Source organism: Nestor notabilis, unplaced genomic scaffold (genome assembly GCF_000696875.1).
Source record: "Nestor notabilis isolate BGI_N333 unplaced genomic scaffold, ASM69687v1 scaffold14441, whole genome shotgun sequence".
Taxonomy (NCBI): domain Eukaryota; kingdom Metazoa; phylum Chordata; class Aves; order Psittaciformes; family Psittacidae; genus Nestor; species Nestor notabilis.
The window spans coordinates 12,541-28,928 of NW_009913447.1; the positions used below are offsets into that span (position 1 = coordinate 12,541).

Genomic DNA, 16,388 nt, shown 5'->3' on the forward strand with positions numbered 1-16,388 from the left:
AGGCATAACTGGTGATGAGCTTAGGCACAAATGTAGATGTAATAGGTGTTGAGAATTCTCGCTTCTTATTTCCCAGCTGTTCTTTTTTGTTCAAGGATTGTCATGGTGGAGGAGGAAAACTGTGTTACCTTGAGAAGCAGTTTTAAGGGAGGCCAGAAGCAGGTGGTGGCCTGGGAAATGCTGCTTCTGGTATTCAGGTGTTGATATGTATATTGCAGAGACTCGGGTGCAGGAAAATTAATCTACATGCACAAATAGAAATAGTTACCTAGAACCAGTTACAAGTAGAGTCAAAAGGGTTAGGAAAACAGCATTGTTCCAGTGAATGTAAAACCTGATTTTGTGTATCTAATTGTGTAGGCTATTGACAAACCTATTTAAACTTTCTGACTTGAGGAGAAAATCTTAATTTCTGAATTGATACTGTAGGATTTCTCCAACCATCAACAAATAAAAAGGCTACTTGTTGGTTTGTAGCAGAATGAGGTTTGAGAGTAAGACTAGCAAAGGGACATACTGCATTCTTTTAACTAGAAGGGCAAAGTGAGCTTTATGCTGTGTGAAAAAGGGAATATGCATATGGTTTCCTGAAATACTTCTGCATCTGAACTATGCTGTGGTCCTTGTTGTGGGCAACTTGACTTTTCCGCTCCCCTCTCCTTTCCCCTTCTATCTCCTTAGAATGCAACGGTTATTTTCTTTGAAAACATGCATGGTGAACAGTCTTTTTCTTTTTTCCTTCAGGGACCAGTTACTCTCCACAAGAAAATTCACATAACCACAGTGCTCTTCATAGTTCAAATTCACATTCTTCTAATCCCAGCAATAATCCAGGCAAAACTTCTGATGCAGTGAGTATTTGTGATTGGTATTCACCCCTGTGTCACACCATTCATACATGCTATATTTCCATTATTTTGTCTAAAACAGGCAGCATGTACATCACCTGATTTGTTGAGTTTTCCAAGATCAGTCTTTATTTTAAACACTCTGTAAACCCTAGCTGCAGTTGCTATATGGTGTAAAACTATTCTAATTTATAGTCATTAGAGATTTGAAGTAACGGTCTTTAATTTTAAAACACTAGTTTGTTTAAATGAAGTAGATACTGACAGAAATATTTTCCATGAACTTCGCTGGTAAATCTAGAGAAGACAGTGTGATTTTGCAGAATGCAGCAGGGAGTGGTAGTGGTCGCATCTTTAACCTATCAAAATGACATGGGCATTTAGACATGGTATAAATGGAAAGCAGTGATATGGGTGTATGTGAGCATGCCATGTAGTTTTTGAAATAGTGAAAGCTTTTAAATTTGTATATTAAAACTTTCAAGTAGTCTTTTGTCCAACACTGTTTGTATTTTAAAGGCTTACGATTCTGCGGATGATTGGTCTGAACACATCAGCTCTTCAGGCAAAAAATACTACTATAACTGCCGAACAGAAGTTTCACAATGGGAAAAACCAAAAGAGTGGCTGGAAAGGTATATGTGTGTGTCTGTTTTTGTTGTATAAATAACAAATACTCTTAAGATAATTTAAGACCAGTTGAGCTTATCTAATAGATGACTCATATAAAAGATTTTGGTCGAAGTCTACTGTGTTCCTACCATTATCAGAATCTCTGAAACCTATTTTACCCCTTGATGATCCAGAGTGGGAGGGGGTAGTATGGTTGGTTTAGTTTTTTGGTGAGGTGGGTGGTTGCTTGTTTTGGTTTTGGTGGTTTTTTTTGTTTGTTTGTTTTTGGTGTGGTTTTTTTTTTCTGGTTTTTTTTTTGTTGTTGTTGTTGTTGGTGGTGGTGGTTTTGGTTTTGGTTGGTTTTCTTTTTTTTTGCTTGTGTGTGTGTGTGGTTTTTGTTGTTACTGGGTTTGGGGTTTTTTGGTTGGTTTTTCTCAGTGTTAGCGAGCTAAACTGATATATTGGGGTTTCAACAAGCACTGGTGAAGGAAGCAGTGACTGGAGTTTGCCTATACCCATCTGTAGCAGCAAGCTCTTAGGATAGTTTAATTCATCTCATGTAATTTCACCTGTACAAAGTATTGTAAGTTCTTTCTTAACTTGTGTTTTCTTTTCTTCAGAGAGCAGAGACAAAAAGAAGCAAGCAAAATGTCAGTTAACAGTTTTCCAAAAGATAGGGATTACAGAAGAGAGGTGATGCAGGCGACAGCTGCCAGTGGGTTTGCCAGTGGAAGTATGTGGGTTTTTTTACAGTAATATATTCTTGCCTTGTTTTCATTACTGTTTTCTTTTCCAGACTTAAAAAAAAAAAAAAAAAGCCCTTCCTTTAGCTGTTTTTCTCACCTTTTTATATAAAAAGGCCAAAGTGGGTAGCACAGACAGCTCTTGCAAATGTTCTTAAAATAACTTTGAGCTTTTACTATTAAAAAAACGCTTAATGCTTTTCATGGTGATCCTATTTTTTGCAGCTTTTACTGCCTAATTTAGTTATCTTTATAGGTAGGTAGTGAAACAACTTGCACAGTTTATGGTATAGTTGGACTGTCATGATCACTGAGACCTGTCAATGTCATATTCTGAAGTTAAAAATAGAGATGCAGAAGTCTTTTCCAAAACCTTGGTTTCACATCTGAAAATGATAAACTAATTTAATAGACTATGATACCAAGGCTTTCAGAGGCTTTTGTACATTATCGAAAGCAAATATTTACCATGCCAATACTCTTAAAAAAACCTCGCCTAGACTATGAATTTCTGTTACTGGAGTTTTATTGTTTTTTCTCATACCTAGCTTTAATCCTTGTCAGTTTGTTGTTTTTTTGTTGGGTTTTTTTTTTTTTTCCAGGGAAATATTTGTACTGTGAGATTCTTTCTGTATGCTGCTGTAGTTTGGGTGAATTTGTAGCGTAGTTCTCAGGATGTTTGCAAAGAAGCCAAAGTATTAATATTTCCCTCCCCCCATCCCTCACCTTTGCTTGAAACTTGACAGGGAAGAGACTTAGAAAGGACTGTCTTTCTGTGTATGCTGAAACATACTACATATGCTAAACATACTTTATGCTACAAAAAGCAGAAATGCATATTGCAGTAACTGCTTGTTTTGTGGCAGGTGGAAATCTAGGATCAATAAAAAGAATCAGTCTGTGTTTGCTTGGTATGTTCCCTGTGTAGCATATTTTAAAGTCTCTGATTGCATGACGAATGCACGAGTCACTTAATATATAGTTTTCTTGAATTAATTCAACTGAAAGGGAATTCTTTGTAGTAGTACTCAAGTGACTTGAAGTGAATTCTTTGAAGGCTAGAATTTAAAACTTGAATTATACTCAATGTTTAGGATTTTCAATGAACAAAAGAAAAATGGCACAAATTATCTCTTCATGCTAAGTGTAAGAGGGAAATAATAGATTTTTATTTAGGTTTTTTAGGAGACTTCAAAAATTAACTTGACTGTAACAGTGGTTATAAAGCAGCCTCTCATCAAAACACAGTGTTTAACCGGAACTCTGTATCAAGCAAAGGTCAGAGAAAATGCATTTTGTCAGTGAGTAGAACTCATTTTTGCCTTTTTTGATGCTGATCTACTTGGGGCTTTCTTTAATCATAAGCAGTTCAATCAGCTCTAGTCTTTGTGCAGCAGTATTAATAAAAGTCACGGCAGTCTTAGACAAGTTTCTAATTTAATCTTTTTTTCTTTCTGCAACGTTACTTGGGGAATCCTGACAAAAGTGGAAGACAAGCATTCCAGCGACGCCAGTAGTATGCTCCCACAGAATATTTTATCTCAAACAAGCAGGCACAATGACAGAGACTACAGACTGCCAAGAGCAGAGACTCACAGTAGTTCTACTCCAGTACAGCATCCCATCAAACCCGTGGTTCATCCAACTGCTACCCCAAGCACTGTTCCTCCTAGTCCATTTTCTCTACAATCTGATCACCAGCCAAAGAAATCCTTTGATGCTAATGGAGCATCTACTTTATCAAAACTGCCTACATCCACATCTTCCATCCCTGCACAGAAAACAGAGAGAAAAGGTATGTATAATGAAATTACTTCTGTTATTTAAGATGATTCATTGCATTTGCATTGCTTGTTCAAAGTATGTTAGTTCCAGAATTCAAAGATTTTTTTCCCTGTTGATTGTGTGTGCTTAGAACCAATTACTGTTTTGATGTGTTTATTTCCCCTTAAGCCACATTTGCTATATCTTACACGTATTCAAATTGACACTGCAATATTTGCTTTTTACTGGCTTATTCTGCAAATTATAATTTCAAATGATAATTGTAAGACATATTTTAGTAGGAAATTTTCATTTTTGTCCTCCCTCAAGTTGTTTTGAACCTTTGACATTATTTGAGTTCTTAACATAGATGTAGTTGCACCATGTGAAAGTCATTTCACATGACCATTATGTTTTATGAACTGTTTGGAATGTCAGGGTCATCAAACTTTTCAATAAACACAAGTGCAGTTCTTCCAGAAAGCAACACAGTTTTCCACATGTTTGTAACCGCTACTCTTCTGTTTTGATCTGTGTCCTGTAACATACTGGATCTTCAGTTCTAAAGCTGCTGGAAGTTCGTGTTTCTGCATAACACGTACCAGAAACATTTAGTTATCAAGTAAAGATCAGGACTATATGTGCATTGTTTGTGACTCTTCAAAAGCCTGTATTTTAGTTGGATTTACTTCATTTTTAGGGAAGAAGAGCTCAAGACAATTGTCAGAATGGACATGTGTGTTATTAGAGATAGTATGATACTTTAGTACAGCTGAGTTCTTGGAGTGTAAGAGAATTATATTTTGGAGGGGTTTTTTTGGGGGAGGGGAAGTAATTCTTGATAAACTTGTCTGGTTTTCACTTAAAATACTATATAATTATTATGACACTGAATTCCTTTTTTATTTTTTGGGGCTTTTTTTGTGGTTTTTTTTGTTTTGTTTTGTTTGTTTACATCTTGAGATTTGCAAGCCTGTCTAGTTACAGAAGAGTAGTGCAGTGCCAAAGAAAACCCCAAAAAATACTGTGGTCTGACATTGGTCTTATACTCTGTGTTTGTTTCTCTGCTTTCCAGTTTTCTTTATTAAAGAAGTTCAGCTTTTACACAGAGATAAGTGTACATGGCCATCCAAAATATCCAAACAATATTATAAATTAACAAATACTACAATGTAAGAAAATTGTGCATGTAAAAAAAATTTGTTTTTCTTGAGATTTTATGTATATTTTACATTGCCTTGCACCTGAATGTTCACTATAAACTACAGAGAAACAGAAGATTTTCAACAAGTGTTTTTCTATTCAACACAATAAAGAAAGAAGTGTTAGTTGATGCATGGTTCTTGTACTGAATGCCATAGTCACTTGCTTCTGTTTGGCTTCTACGTTTTGATTGCAGTTTGATGTGTTTTTAAAGATGACAGTGCAAAACATGCATGTCAGATGTTCTGTCCTTTGTTTATCCTATTTTCACTACTATCTTTAAAATACACTCAAAGAAAATGGTTTTATTACTCAGTTCTGTTCTGTACTTGATTCCTCCTTGGTGTGTGATCAGACTTCAAACTGGATATTCTTTCCTTGCTTTACAATATACCTTTGCTAGTTGCTTCCACTTCAATTGAGCAAACTGAATCTTACTGCAACTGAAGGAATTTTCCAGTGTGACAACCACTGCAAATGTCGGTAGGGAGTTGTAGTAGTTCTTACATAGGACATTCATTTGAGAATATATGGTTGTGTATGAATACATGTTTTCACACCCTGTGTGAAAATGATCACACAGGGTGGTCTTGACACTGTAAATTTTGCTTTAGAATCTGTGTTACCATGGATGGTTACATATTAAATAATCACTTAATTTCTGTATTCCTACATAGGAATGGGTTAAATGGATAGATTCTCTGTAATAGACCTCATGGATGTGTTTCATGCCACTTCATTGTGAGCAAATGTAATACTGAGCTTTAGACAGGGTAGACTACTAAAAGCTAGTAAGTAATTGAAGACTTAGAATAGGTGAATGTTAGGCTTGGAGTACTCCAGGAAATGTGAGTTTTCCCTTGAATTTAACACTCTTCTTACAGAACCAGAAAAATCCAGTGCAGCTTATATCATAAGAGATCATTCAAAGAGTACATTCAGTTGTGTTGCCTTTCTTTCTTTGTGAATGCTGGACTTTCTTTCTTATTCTTTTTTAATTTGTAAATAAATTTGGACAGTAAAATTTCTGTAGCATTTTACATATCTAAATTTAAAAGATGGGAGAAAGCAGTGCTGTACCATGGGCTGGTTTTTGGATAGCGTGCTTCTGTTACTCCGTTTTCCAGAGGTGACTGTGAACCTGTAGTACCATAGGTGCACAGTTTTCAAAGTATTTGTTTGCAGCTGTAATACAAAATAGAAAAAAAAAATAAAAATTGGCCTGAGACATTTGGTTCAGACAATCTCCTAAAAGAATCTTTGTAGAATTGGAAAATAGTTTGAGAGGTTTATTTTTACAGTAGTAAAGCAAAACAGCCTTTGGTTGTTTTTCTGTTCACTAGCTGTGCCATCCCTCTCTCTTTATGAAAAGAGGTAAAGCTGTGGGTTTTGCTTATAAAAATAGTTTGGTGCAAATGACTGATTGATACATGCAGTAGTCCTTGCCTAAATGAGTTCTTGCTTTTTGTCAATGTATTGCTGGCAGCCTTATGCCAGCATGTATGTACCACTGTTTTAATAGTTCCGTTTTTAGTGTGTATTTTTTAATGTAGTAGTAGTTATGAACAACAAAACAACAAAAAAAGCACAAAAAACAACAACAGTTTTTTTCAGCTCAATCTCTTTTGCTGCAGGGGTATGTTGTAGTCCCACAAGGAGATTGAATAAAATCCCTGGCTGAACTATAGCTCAGCTGTTAGCAGTAGTCCTCTGCCCTCAATGGCTGGCAGTAGTGGAGAGTTCCTGGGGAACTATTTGACCTCTACCCTTTGGTTTGAATGTTCCAGTCAGAATCTGCTGCTTCTGTTTGTGCTCACTGTGAGTGCTTTATGCAGGTAAAGTGTGGGGTTGCTTTTCCTACTTTTTGGCTGCTTTATCTGTAGGGCACATCACATTTTCCTATTTCTAATTCAGTTACTGAATGAAATGTTGTATTGTCCTATCTAACAGTGTGTCTGTCTGTAGGATACTTCTCACACATATCCTCCCAAGTCCCATCAGGCAACACTTTTTTTTCTAGTACAGCAGTACTCTGAAGCAAGCTGGTCAGTGCAGTGCTGGGTGGGTTGTGACCCTGATGCTGACACACTAAAGCAGTTGGTCAGTGACAGCTGGGCTTCTCCCTCACCCATTTCTCACCCCTGTGGTTTTCTTACTTGTAACACTTGCTACTCTTTAGCAGTTATTAACATTGCTCCTCATATCATTGCATCTTCTTTGGTGGAGTTTTGCAGTTTTAAGTATATTACTCAATTCATACAGTGGCTAGAAAAGCCAACGCTAGTGAGACTGTTAGAGGTTTCTTGTGGTACTTCATACTTATTTGCTCAGCATTGCTGTTACATTTATTTTGGCAGCAGAGAAAATATGAAAACTTAGTTTTAAGACTGGAGTAATCCAGATGAGAAAAATATGGATTTTTTTTTTTTTTTCTTTATTACAGATAACTTGAGAGTATTTGAGATTCCAGTTACTGTTGCCATAGTTTTATTTGGCCAAATATGTTTGCAAAATGCACGGCTTTTAAATATTTATCTGTTTTATTTTGGCTTAAGGTCCGTAGTAGGTCAGAACAGAACTATGTAAAAAAGTAAGTCTGATTGTCACTGCTCAGAGAATTTAGTTGGTGACTGTACGCTTACGGTACTTAGGCACAGAATAATGCGTTATGATTCTTAATCATCAACGGTAAATCAGGCAGTTCAGTTAGCTGTTGTAGGTAGTGGTTGTTTAATCAGCATAGCTTGCAGAGATAAAATTTATGGGGCAATAAGGCATTGAATTTCTGCAAATTTTGTAATGCAGTTTTCCTCCCACAGAGAGTACCCAGTGAGAACACATGTGCATGACTTGCTAGCAGAGCAAAGGTACTGCTCAAGCTCACAATACAAGTGATTAATATCATAGTGTTGATTCTGAAGGACTTTGAATGCATTGGTTTTGTTCTAGATGACATAAAAAAACCCATCAGTAGTAATAGCTGTTGGAATACTCAAAGAGTCACACTGATAAATAAGGATAATCCAGTCAACAGTAATGGGTAATTTCCATGTCACTATTTCAACAAAGATTTTTCTTTTTTAAATCAGCTGTCCATATATGCGGAAAAATAAGCGCAGGCTATATATAGCAGCATTTTGAAACTACTCACTGCATAGGGAGTGCTAGTATTTTAGTTGTCAGAAGGACTGTGAAGGAAGTTAGTGCACAAAAAAATTCATTTCCTCTTTTTGTCTTCCCCTTTCCCCGCCTTCTCTGTCACACTAACATGTCCGAGTAACTCGGCACACCATGGATGAGAGTAGCAGGAGTAGTAGGAACAGGTAATGAAAGGACTTCCGCAGATAGAACAAGGTGACCGAGGCACAAGAGGTGCAGGAGTGTTGCTGTCAAGAGCTCTTTGTTGAAATAGAGAAGCTGAACAATCAAAAGACTTGGTTTTTCACCCCCCTGCATTAAACCTAGTCTGAATAACTTCATTTTAACTGTAACATTCTAGGCTGAGAATCACTTTTCAGAATGACATTCATTAGTGGACCAGCTGTTCACTTAGGAGCAAAGATTCTTGTCATAAGGGGCAGAGATTGGTGATAGCAAGATTCAGCAGCACTTTAATATACTGCCTCAAACTCTGAGAAGCTAAGCGTTTGCTGCCTTCTATCTAGGTTGTAATTGAAGAACATTGTGGCACAACTGCAGACAATGATCTGTGGTATTTTTTCTGAAGGGATTACTTGGCCTTGTAATTAAAAAATCCACACTGCTAGGTAATACGGAGTGTAACATTTCCATTCTGACTTAAGGTGATGTTTCTGGGGCAAGCACTAGCCTCCAGTTTATTTCAGTTCAGATACCTCTTTGTAAAACCTGCAGCAAAGACAGATCTTTGTCGTAAAGGTTCTGGTCATAGAATACTGACTGGTAACTTGGACTTCTCTCTCTTTTGTCTGAAAGATGTGATTGCAGGTCATACTCCAGCAGAACAGGTAATGAATAGAAACCCCTTTCCTAATCATTGTGGTCTTCAAAAATTATTTTCATTATAAAAAGTTTTGTTTTTTTTTTTTCCCTTACTCCATTTTAATGTAAAACCAATTAATAGTTACAGAATCATAGAATGGTTAGGGTTGGAAGGGACCTTAAGATCATCTAATTCCAACCTCCCTCATTAAGTTAATCTCCACATCTAGTTTTTTTTATTTGCCATCTGATTAGTTTTTGGATGGCTTTATTTCTTGCTCATTTTTTTCCATATGATTAAAGTTGACAGTCCAGAAACTTGCTTATTTCTATATTGCAGATTTATAATAGTTTGTTTACATGCTTGTCAGAAAGCATACAGTATTTTTTTTACTGTTGCAACAAAGCGAATGGAATTTTTTTTAGTCATTTTCTTAAAAGCTCCAGAAGTTGAAACTTTAATGTGCTTAGCTTATCATGTAAAAATGAGTGCAAAGTCCTTTTCAAAATCACAAACAATTGCTTAAGAAATAATAAATTTTTTATTTTTTTGGAGGAAGAGCTAGAACATAAACTCTAATAAAGTTTTCAGCAGTTCAGAATATTGCAGTGGGCTGTTATGCTTTTGGTTTTAATATGATTTGTAAAAATTATTACAAAAGCTTTCAATGGGACTTTCATGATAGTTAATGAAATTTTATGTGAGGCTGAAGAGTCATTTGCATAGCATTTGTATGGAAACTGGTGTTGGCAGGGAGGAGGCTGCAGAGTTGCCCTGTAATTTGCACTTTCTTTTTGTAAAATTTCAGTTGTAGGTTCAAAAATCACTCTGCTTGATGTATTAATGGTTCAGATTAGGTTTATGAATGACTGCTGTGTAATCCAAAGCCTTATTTTGCAATAATACTGTAGCTAGCTTGTTAATGAACTTGACTTTGTGTTGACAAAGGCGTAGAGATCAGTGTATCAGAGTTGTAAAACTAAAGGACTTAGATTTGTAAAGATACGTAACTTTTCTCAGTATGCTGTGTTCATTTTGACTGTGTTTCATGGTGGTTGAGGCTTCAAAGGCATTTTAAAATTACAGGACTGTGTAATTCTAAGCTTTTTAAAATCTTAGTAAATGTTTTTGAAACTAGGGAATAGTGTTTAAGTTTTGAAAAGTAAATTTAATTGTGTGGCAAAACATACAATGAAACAGTCTCTCAAAGCAGATCAGAAAAGGGGAATTAGGGAAGAGAAGAAGGGAATTAGAAGTTTCTATTTGTGGAAAAAGCAGGGGAAATGCTTACATCCCAGTGAGTGATAACTGAGGATTTTTAAGAGACGAACATTTAATCCTGAGAAGTGTTGAGTAGTGTTAACTTTAAAGATAAAACTTGTAATTTCTATGTAGCATCATAAATTAAACCAGCTCTAAAGATTTGTAATTATATTATACAAAAAAATGGATGTGTAAATATTTAGAAGCTTTGTTTTATAGGCGGTGTTTCTTGGATTTATTTCTGTGAAATCAAATGTCAGGTCTGGGAGCCGTGGAGTAAGATAGGGTGCTTTAAATTAAGGTAGTGAAATTTGTAATTATATAGAGCTAATCTGTAGTCTGTATTTTTTTTTCTTTAGCAAGTTTGTTTTCATCACAAAGGAGTTTCCCATATAGAGAGGAAAATATCCATTCATGCTACCTAATATAAACAAGAAATACTCTTTATTTCCACAAATATTTTTTACATTACTTTTTTTTCCTGTCAGAAACAAGTTTATACCATTTATTTCACTATGAATAATTTAAATTAATTTGTGGAGTGCAGTGGTGCTCTTGAGCATTCATTGTACTCCATATCTTCTATGATGTTAAATAAGAATTGAAATATGATGTGCATGCAGATAGTCATGATGGTAGTAGAAAGGCATGATCTTAGAGATGTATTCAATGTTTGGACTGTTGGTTTTGGAATGTTAACCATCTCAAAAGATTGGAATGTTAGCATTTGACACTGTCCTTTCTTTCACATAATTTTCTCTAGGTGTTTAATCCGGGTGATCATACAAAACATGTCTTTCATAGATATATTTTAATGCATACTGAAAATGCCTGCAGTAACACAGCTACAGAATAGTGTTTTCATATTGTCTAACAGAAAACTGGACTGTGTTTTGTTGATGTAATTCAGTTTGTATTTTTATAGCAGGGAAACTTACCCAAGCTAAAGTAGTTTCACAGACCTTTTAAAATTCACTAGTTTTGTATGACGTATTTTGAGAGTCCTTTTATTCAAGAAATGAGTAAAAACCCAGAACTGAACTGGTCTTAAGGTTTCTCTTCACTGCATTGTTAGCTTGAGTTTGTCTTTTATTAAGTTTATTTTCTGTTCAAAACTGCAGCATGGGTGAAAAATACTTCCAGCTGTTTGGTATGGTGGTGTGGTTTGAAGCTCAGGTATTGTTTATGTGAATTAATAATACAGTAGTAAGTTGCTTCTTTACTTAAAATAACTCAGTCTAACTGCGAAGACAATCCTAACTAAATATGTTTTAAGCCGGCTGTTGCTTAGGTTTTGGGTTTTTTTCCTGTTTTGTTTGTTTTGAAATTAGGGGACTTCGGTTTTGTTTGGGGTTTTTTCATAAAATTCTCCAAACTGTAGGCTAGGAGACTTGTATATGTAAGTACTAACATGCTCCGTTGTGCCCAATTCATTTGCTTTTGTATGCCGGTGTGCCTTGTTCTTGTTTGGACTGTGACAGGTCCAAGTTTAAACGTACCATGTTTGGTATGATAAGATTCTTCTTTGCTTCATGTGTCTTGAGTTGCAGTTCTCTTTAAGTTTACTTTGAACACTATAGTATGTAGTATTCTATAACAAAGACTGCTACTAATGACATACTCTTTGGGGGGGGGGCGGGGCTAATACCTAATCAGCTGTCCTAGTCACATGTTACTGAAAAACATTTCTTGTCCCTTTTTAAGTTCGTCTTACGAAAGGTTCTGACCAAACAACCAGGTTGCTTTATAGATTGTCCTAAGGAGCTTGTAACTAGATAAAGCTGCCTTTGAGAAATTTTTCTGATACATCAAAATATGTTTGTGTGTTCTGCCTGATGCATCCTTGCAAGCTGTCAAATTTGGATTCTTCAGTGGTTTTCTTTGGTTTTTCTTTGGTTTAGATTTCTCAGCTACTTGACTAGAAAAGGCTTTTTTTCCCTGTATTTACGGCCAGTTATGAACTATTACTACTGTAACTGCATGGAAGCTGGAGGCCCTTTCTTTTCACTGAGATTTCCAGTCTCATTTGGTTTACATATTGATACTTCCTGGAGTAATTTATTTTATTTTTAATTTTTTAGGGTTCTTATCCAAATTAGTCTCAAAAATTGCAATTGAGGCTGTCAGAAAACAAAAGCTTTTAGAAATTTTCATTTTTCTTCTTTACTAAAAGTTCTCCTCTTTTTACCTTATCACCACTCAAAGGCGTGAAGTACGTCTTTAGAGTAAAAAGACTTACCCAGCCAGTTATTTTATCTTTTGTTTGGACTTTTGCATCCAGGGTAAGATCTTGGATCCATATCCATCTTTCCACTCTTCATCCAGTCTGGTTGGTGCTGTAGAGCCGTTAGTCTTCACTGAATTCAGGGCAGAGGCCTCTGATGGGCTTAATGGGGATGAGAGAAGGGGAAGCTAAAATTGAAATACAGTGGTCCAGGCTTCTTGAAGGAATGATGTTTGAAGTGACTGATGGTACTCCTGTAGTAAGTGGAAATACTTTCAGTGCAGTAATTTCTCACGGTACTGGAATGGAGGAGCAGCTTTTATGTTAACTGAAAGTAAAATCTAAAATTAATTATATAACTTACTAATTAGAACAAATTGCCATACAGTATAATTGAATTTAAGCGCTAAACATTTCTTTAGATAATAAGTGTTGATATTTAGTGATATTTATATCCTTTAATGAATTTAATTCCGCTGCTTCAGGAGAAACTGACAGGTTTGAAATTAATTGTGGGTAGTTACATTTTTAGATGTTTTTCCACTCTGCTGTGGGGACATTAACAGCTTTTGGTTTATATTTCTAGTACAGCTCATAATCCTGTCTATGAATCCTGAGCAATGTGGCTAGATTGTGTGATAGACTGCGTCTTTGTTTGTAGCTTCTTGTGGTCTGGTCTGTGAATAAATGAAGCATGGCTTATACGCTCCCTTCAGATTTGACACACTAGCCCATCTGTAAAGCTCATGGACTATAAGTTTTTTGTTCGTACTGTGTTTTCCAAAGAAAGGTCAGAATAATGAGTAAAAACATGAAATACGAGTATAAGCACAGTAAAAGAAGGAAATTACTAAAGAATTTTTGTCCCATATTTGTTAAAATTTAGAGGGGGGAAAATCCCATTTCTTATACTGGCAGCTTTCAGTCCAGTATCTTGAAGTGGAGAATTGTGTGTGTGCTCCTAATAAATACTAGGTTCATTAGTGTAAATTACACTAGATGCAGAATATCTTCAATTTTTGTTATATTAATGTTGGGCTTGGTTTTTTTTTCCTTATAACAATAGCTAAGCATTTGATCTTCTGAATTTAATATGAATATTGTACTAGTGAGAAATTGTCAGCTTATATTGGGGAAAATGAAAATTATTGTCTGTCTTCTGTTCAGAGTCTGCATCTGTGGACAAGTCTGTATCCCATTCTTGCACAACTCCTTCTACATCTTCTGCTTCTGGACTGAATCCAGCTTCTGCGCCTGCTTCATCTGCTCCTACAGTTCCCGTCTCACCTGTCCCGCAATCACCAATTCCTCCGTTACTTCAGGACCCAAATCTCCTTCGACAGCTGCTGCCTGCTCTGCAAGCCACCTTGCAGCTTAATAATTCTAGCGTAGATATATCCAAAATCAATGAAGGTAAGGATTCTTTAAAGTTGATGTCGTCCCTTTCTTGCACACATGAGTATATTACTGGATGCTAAACTGTAGTAAATGCAAGCCCTACTTTAAATGAAAAGTGAATAAATGAATCCCTAGATAAAGTGGGGATTGTCACTGGTTTTTGTTCTGTTAAACCTTTTGAAATGAGCCAAGTAACATTTAAGGGTGTTAAGCTATAATTGCTGATGTATGGGAGCAGTCTAATTGAGACTGGTAACTTAATTGCTGTATCAGCATTCATCTGTTGCACAAAATTTAGTTAGAGCTTTTTGTTCTTTTGTTCCGTGCAGTGTTCTTTGTCTCCTGTAGTTCGTGCTGCTATTCTAATAATACATGTTTGCGAATGCTGAAATTTCTAGGGGTTGTTAAATCTTGTTGCCTATGAACTTTTTTCTTTAGTACATGTTAGCCTCTCTGAATAAAGGTAGCACATCAGTAAGTTTGCTAGCAAGTTAAATTTTGTGCATGCAATTCATGTATCCCTTAGATTTTTATCACGTTGGCCTAGTTTTTACAAGAAAGTTTTTAACTACCTGTAGTGCCTTTCAGTGCAAGAACAGGCAGAGTTGATGCTTTTGGCATGTAGTTTTATCTAATGCAGTGTGTGGATATGGCACGTTACTGATGAAGAAACTGGTGTGGGATTTTTATTTGCTTCCTGTAACTTGTGTACTCACTGATTACAGATTTAATAGGAAGCCAAACATTTACATATAGTGCCCAGAGTTAATTGACTTCTTAAAAGTGTAAACCATGGAAGTCAGAATAGTAAAATCTTACTATTATGTACATTACAATTACTTACAAGGAAAAACTGCTATTTGACTTCCTTTTAATCAGCAAATATGATGGCTTCATTCAGTACTAGTAGGTGAGTAGGTTATTGTTTCTTCCTGTGCACGGCAAACCTTTTAAAACCGTAGTGCACTAGGTTGGACTAAAAAAGTCGGACTATCATTGCCGCATCTGAACAGTAGTTGTGTCTGTCGCAGAGTAAGAGCATTTAGTAATGTTCTGATGGCATGAGGGCAGGTCCACATGGGCAGAGTGACTTTACCTTGTGCAGCAGGACTGCCCTTGCTGTGCACATGATGCAGTTATTCTGTGTTTGGGCCTGGTGAGTCAGTTTTTTCAGACTTGTGCTTGGGTAGGGTGTGTTCAGGAAGTATCCTACAGAGCCTGTATCTTCTTTTCGAGAAGATTAGTTCAGAAGCTAGGTCTCGTCAGCTCATACTGCAGGATGTTCCTCCTGTGTAGTGCAGTTTTAAAACAGTTGGTTGAAAATTACTAATTCTTTCCTGGGGGAAAAGAGGAGAGAGGGTAGTGGTAGAATGAGATGGACAGACAATGACAGGGCATGGGACAGCTAAACACAGAACAAGTAAGTTTGAGTTTGGGTAGAGTTTCTTGGGTTTGTTTCTCTTTTTTAAGAAGAAGCTGTGTCTGAATTTTGAACTTGAAAGATCTCTTCTTCTTCCTTGAACAGGAAGTCTTCTCCCATGTCATTCCTCTCCCCCCCCGCCCACAATCCCTTTAGTGAGTTAATGTGATACTGATTTTTTGCCTTTTTTAAATTTATTTTTGTAGTTTAAAATAAAAAACTCCACTTATTCTGCTTACTACAATAATAAATTGCACACATGTTCTTTTCATGTTTACAAAAATTATTATTGATCCATAAGGTCAAGCTGAACAGTTAAAGTTCTTTTCTAAAATAATTTTTTTAGTGTATGTCTCAGATAAAACTACTAAATAAAGGACTTCGGTTAGACATGCCAAGCATTCATGGGCTGAATTCAAGTAATTGAAAAATAGTTCAGGTGGCTCTTTGGTCTCTTGTGGATACTGGAACAAACTCAGAAAGAAAATGAGGCATAATGTGTATTTAGCCAGTTTGAACAGTTTAAAGTGGTGATGTAGAATTGTCAGTAAAACAGAATGTTTGTTTTTAGTTCTAACAGCAGCTGTGACACAAGCCTCTCTGCAGTCTATACTCCATAAAATTCTTACTGCTGGACCATCTGCTTTCAATATCACTTCGCTTATTTCTCAAGCTGCACAACTGTCTACGCAAGGTATTCAGTCTTCTTTTCACTTACATATAATTGTTACATTGCATTTTATAAAGGGCAATACAACTGAAACTTGGAGAAGCTGTCCCTTATTATCTGTGGCCACCTGGTGTGGAAGATGTCAAATGACTTCGTTTCCCAAAGATAGGATAAAATACTGTTATGTGGGGAGCAGGAAGCTGACATGCAAATAAGTGAATGTGCTTTTCTGTTTTGCCTTTTGGGATTTTCTTTTTATAGAATCATAGAATGGTTTGGGTT

The 16,388-nt window shown here is 36.1% G+C and overlaps 1 protein-coding gene across 1 annotated transcript; it reads left to right on the forward strand.

Annotated features, from left to right (window-relative positions):
* Positions 1-744: 744 nt before the first annotated feature.
* LOC104399261 (WW domain-containing adapter protein with coiled-coil) lies at positions 745-16,130 on the forward strand (the record flags this gene model as incomplete). The annotated part of the gene is made up of 6 exons (XM_010023213.1): positions 745-851; positions 1,368-1,483; positions 2,081-2,193; positions 3,690-3,998; positions 13,786-14,031; positions 16,008-16,130. Coding segments are annotated over 6 exons (1,014 nt in total), but the record flags the coding sequence as incomplete, so codon positions are not given.
* Between the last annotated feature and the right edge of the window lie 258 nt (positions 16,131-16,388).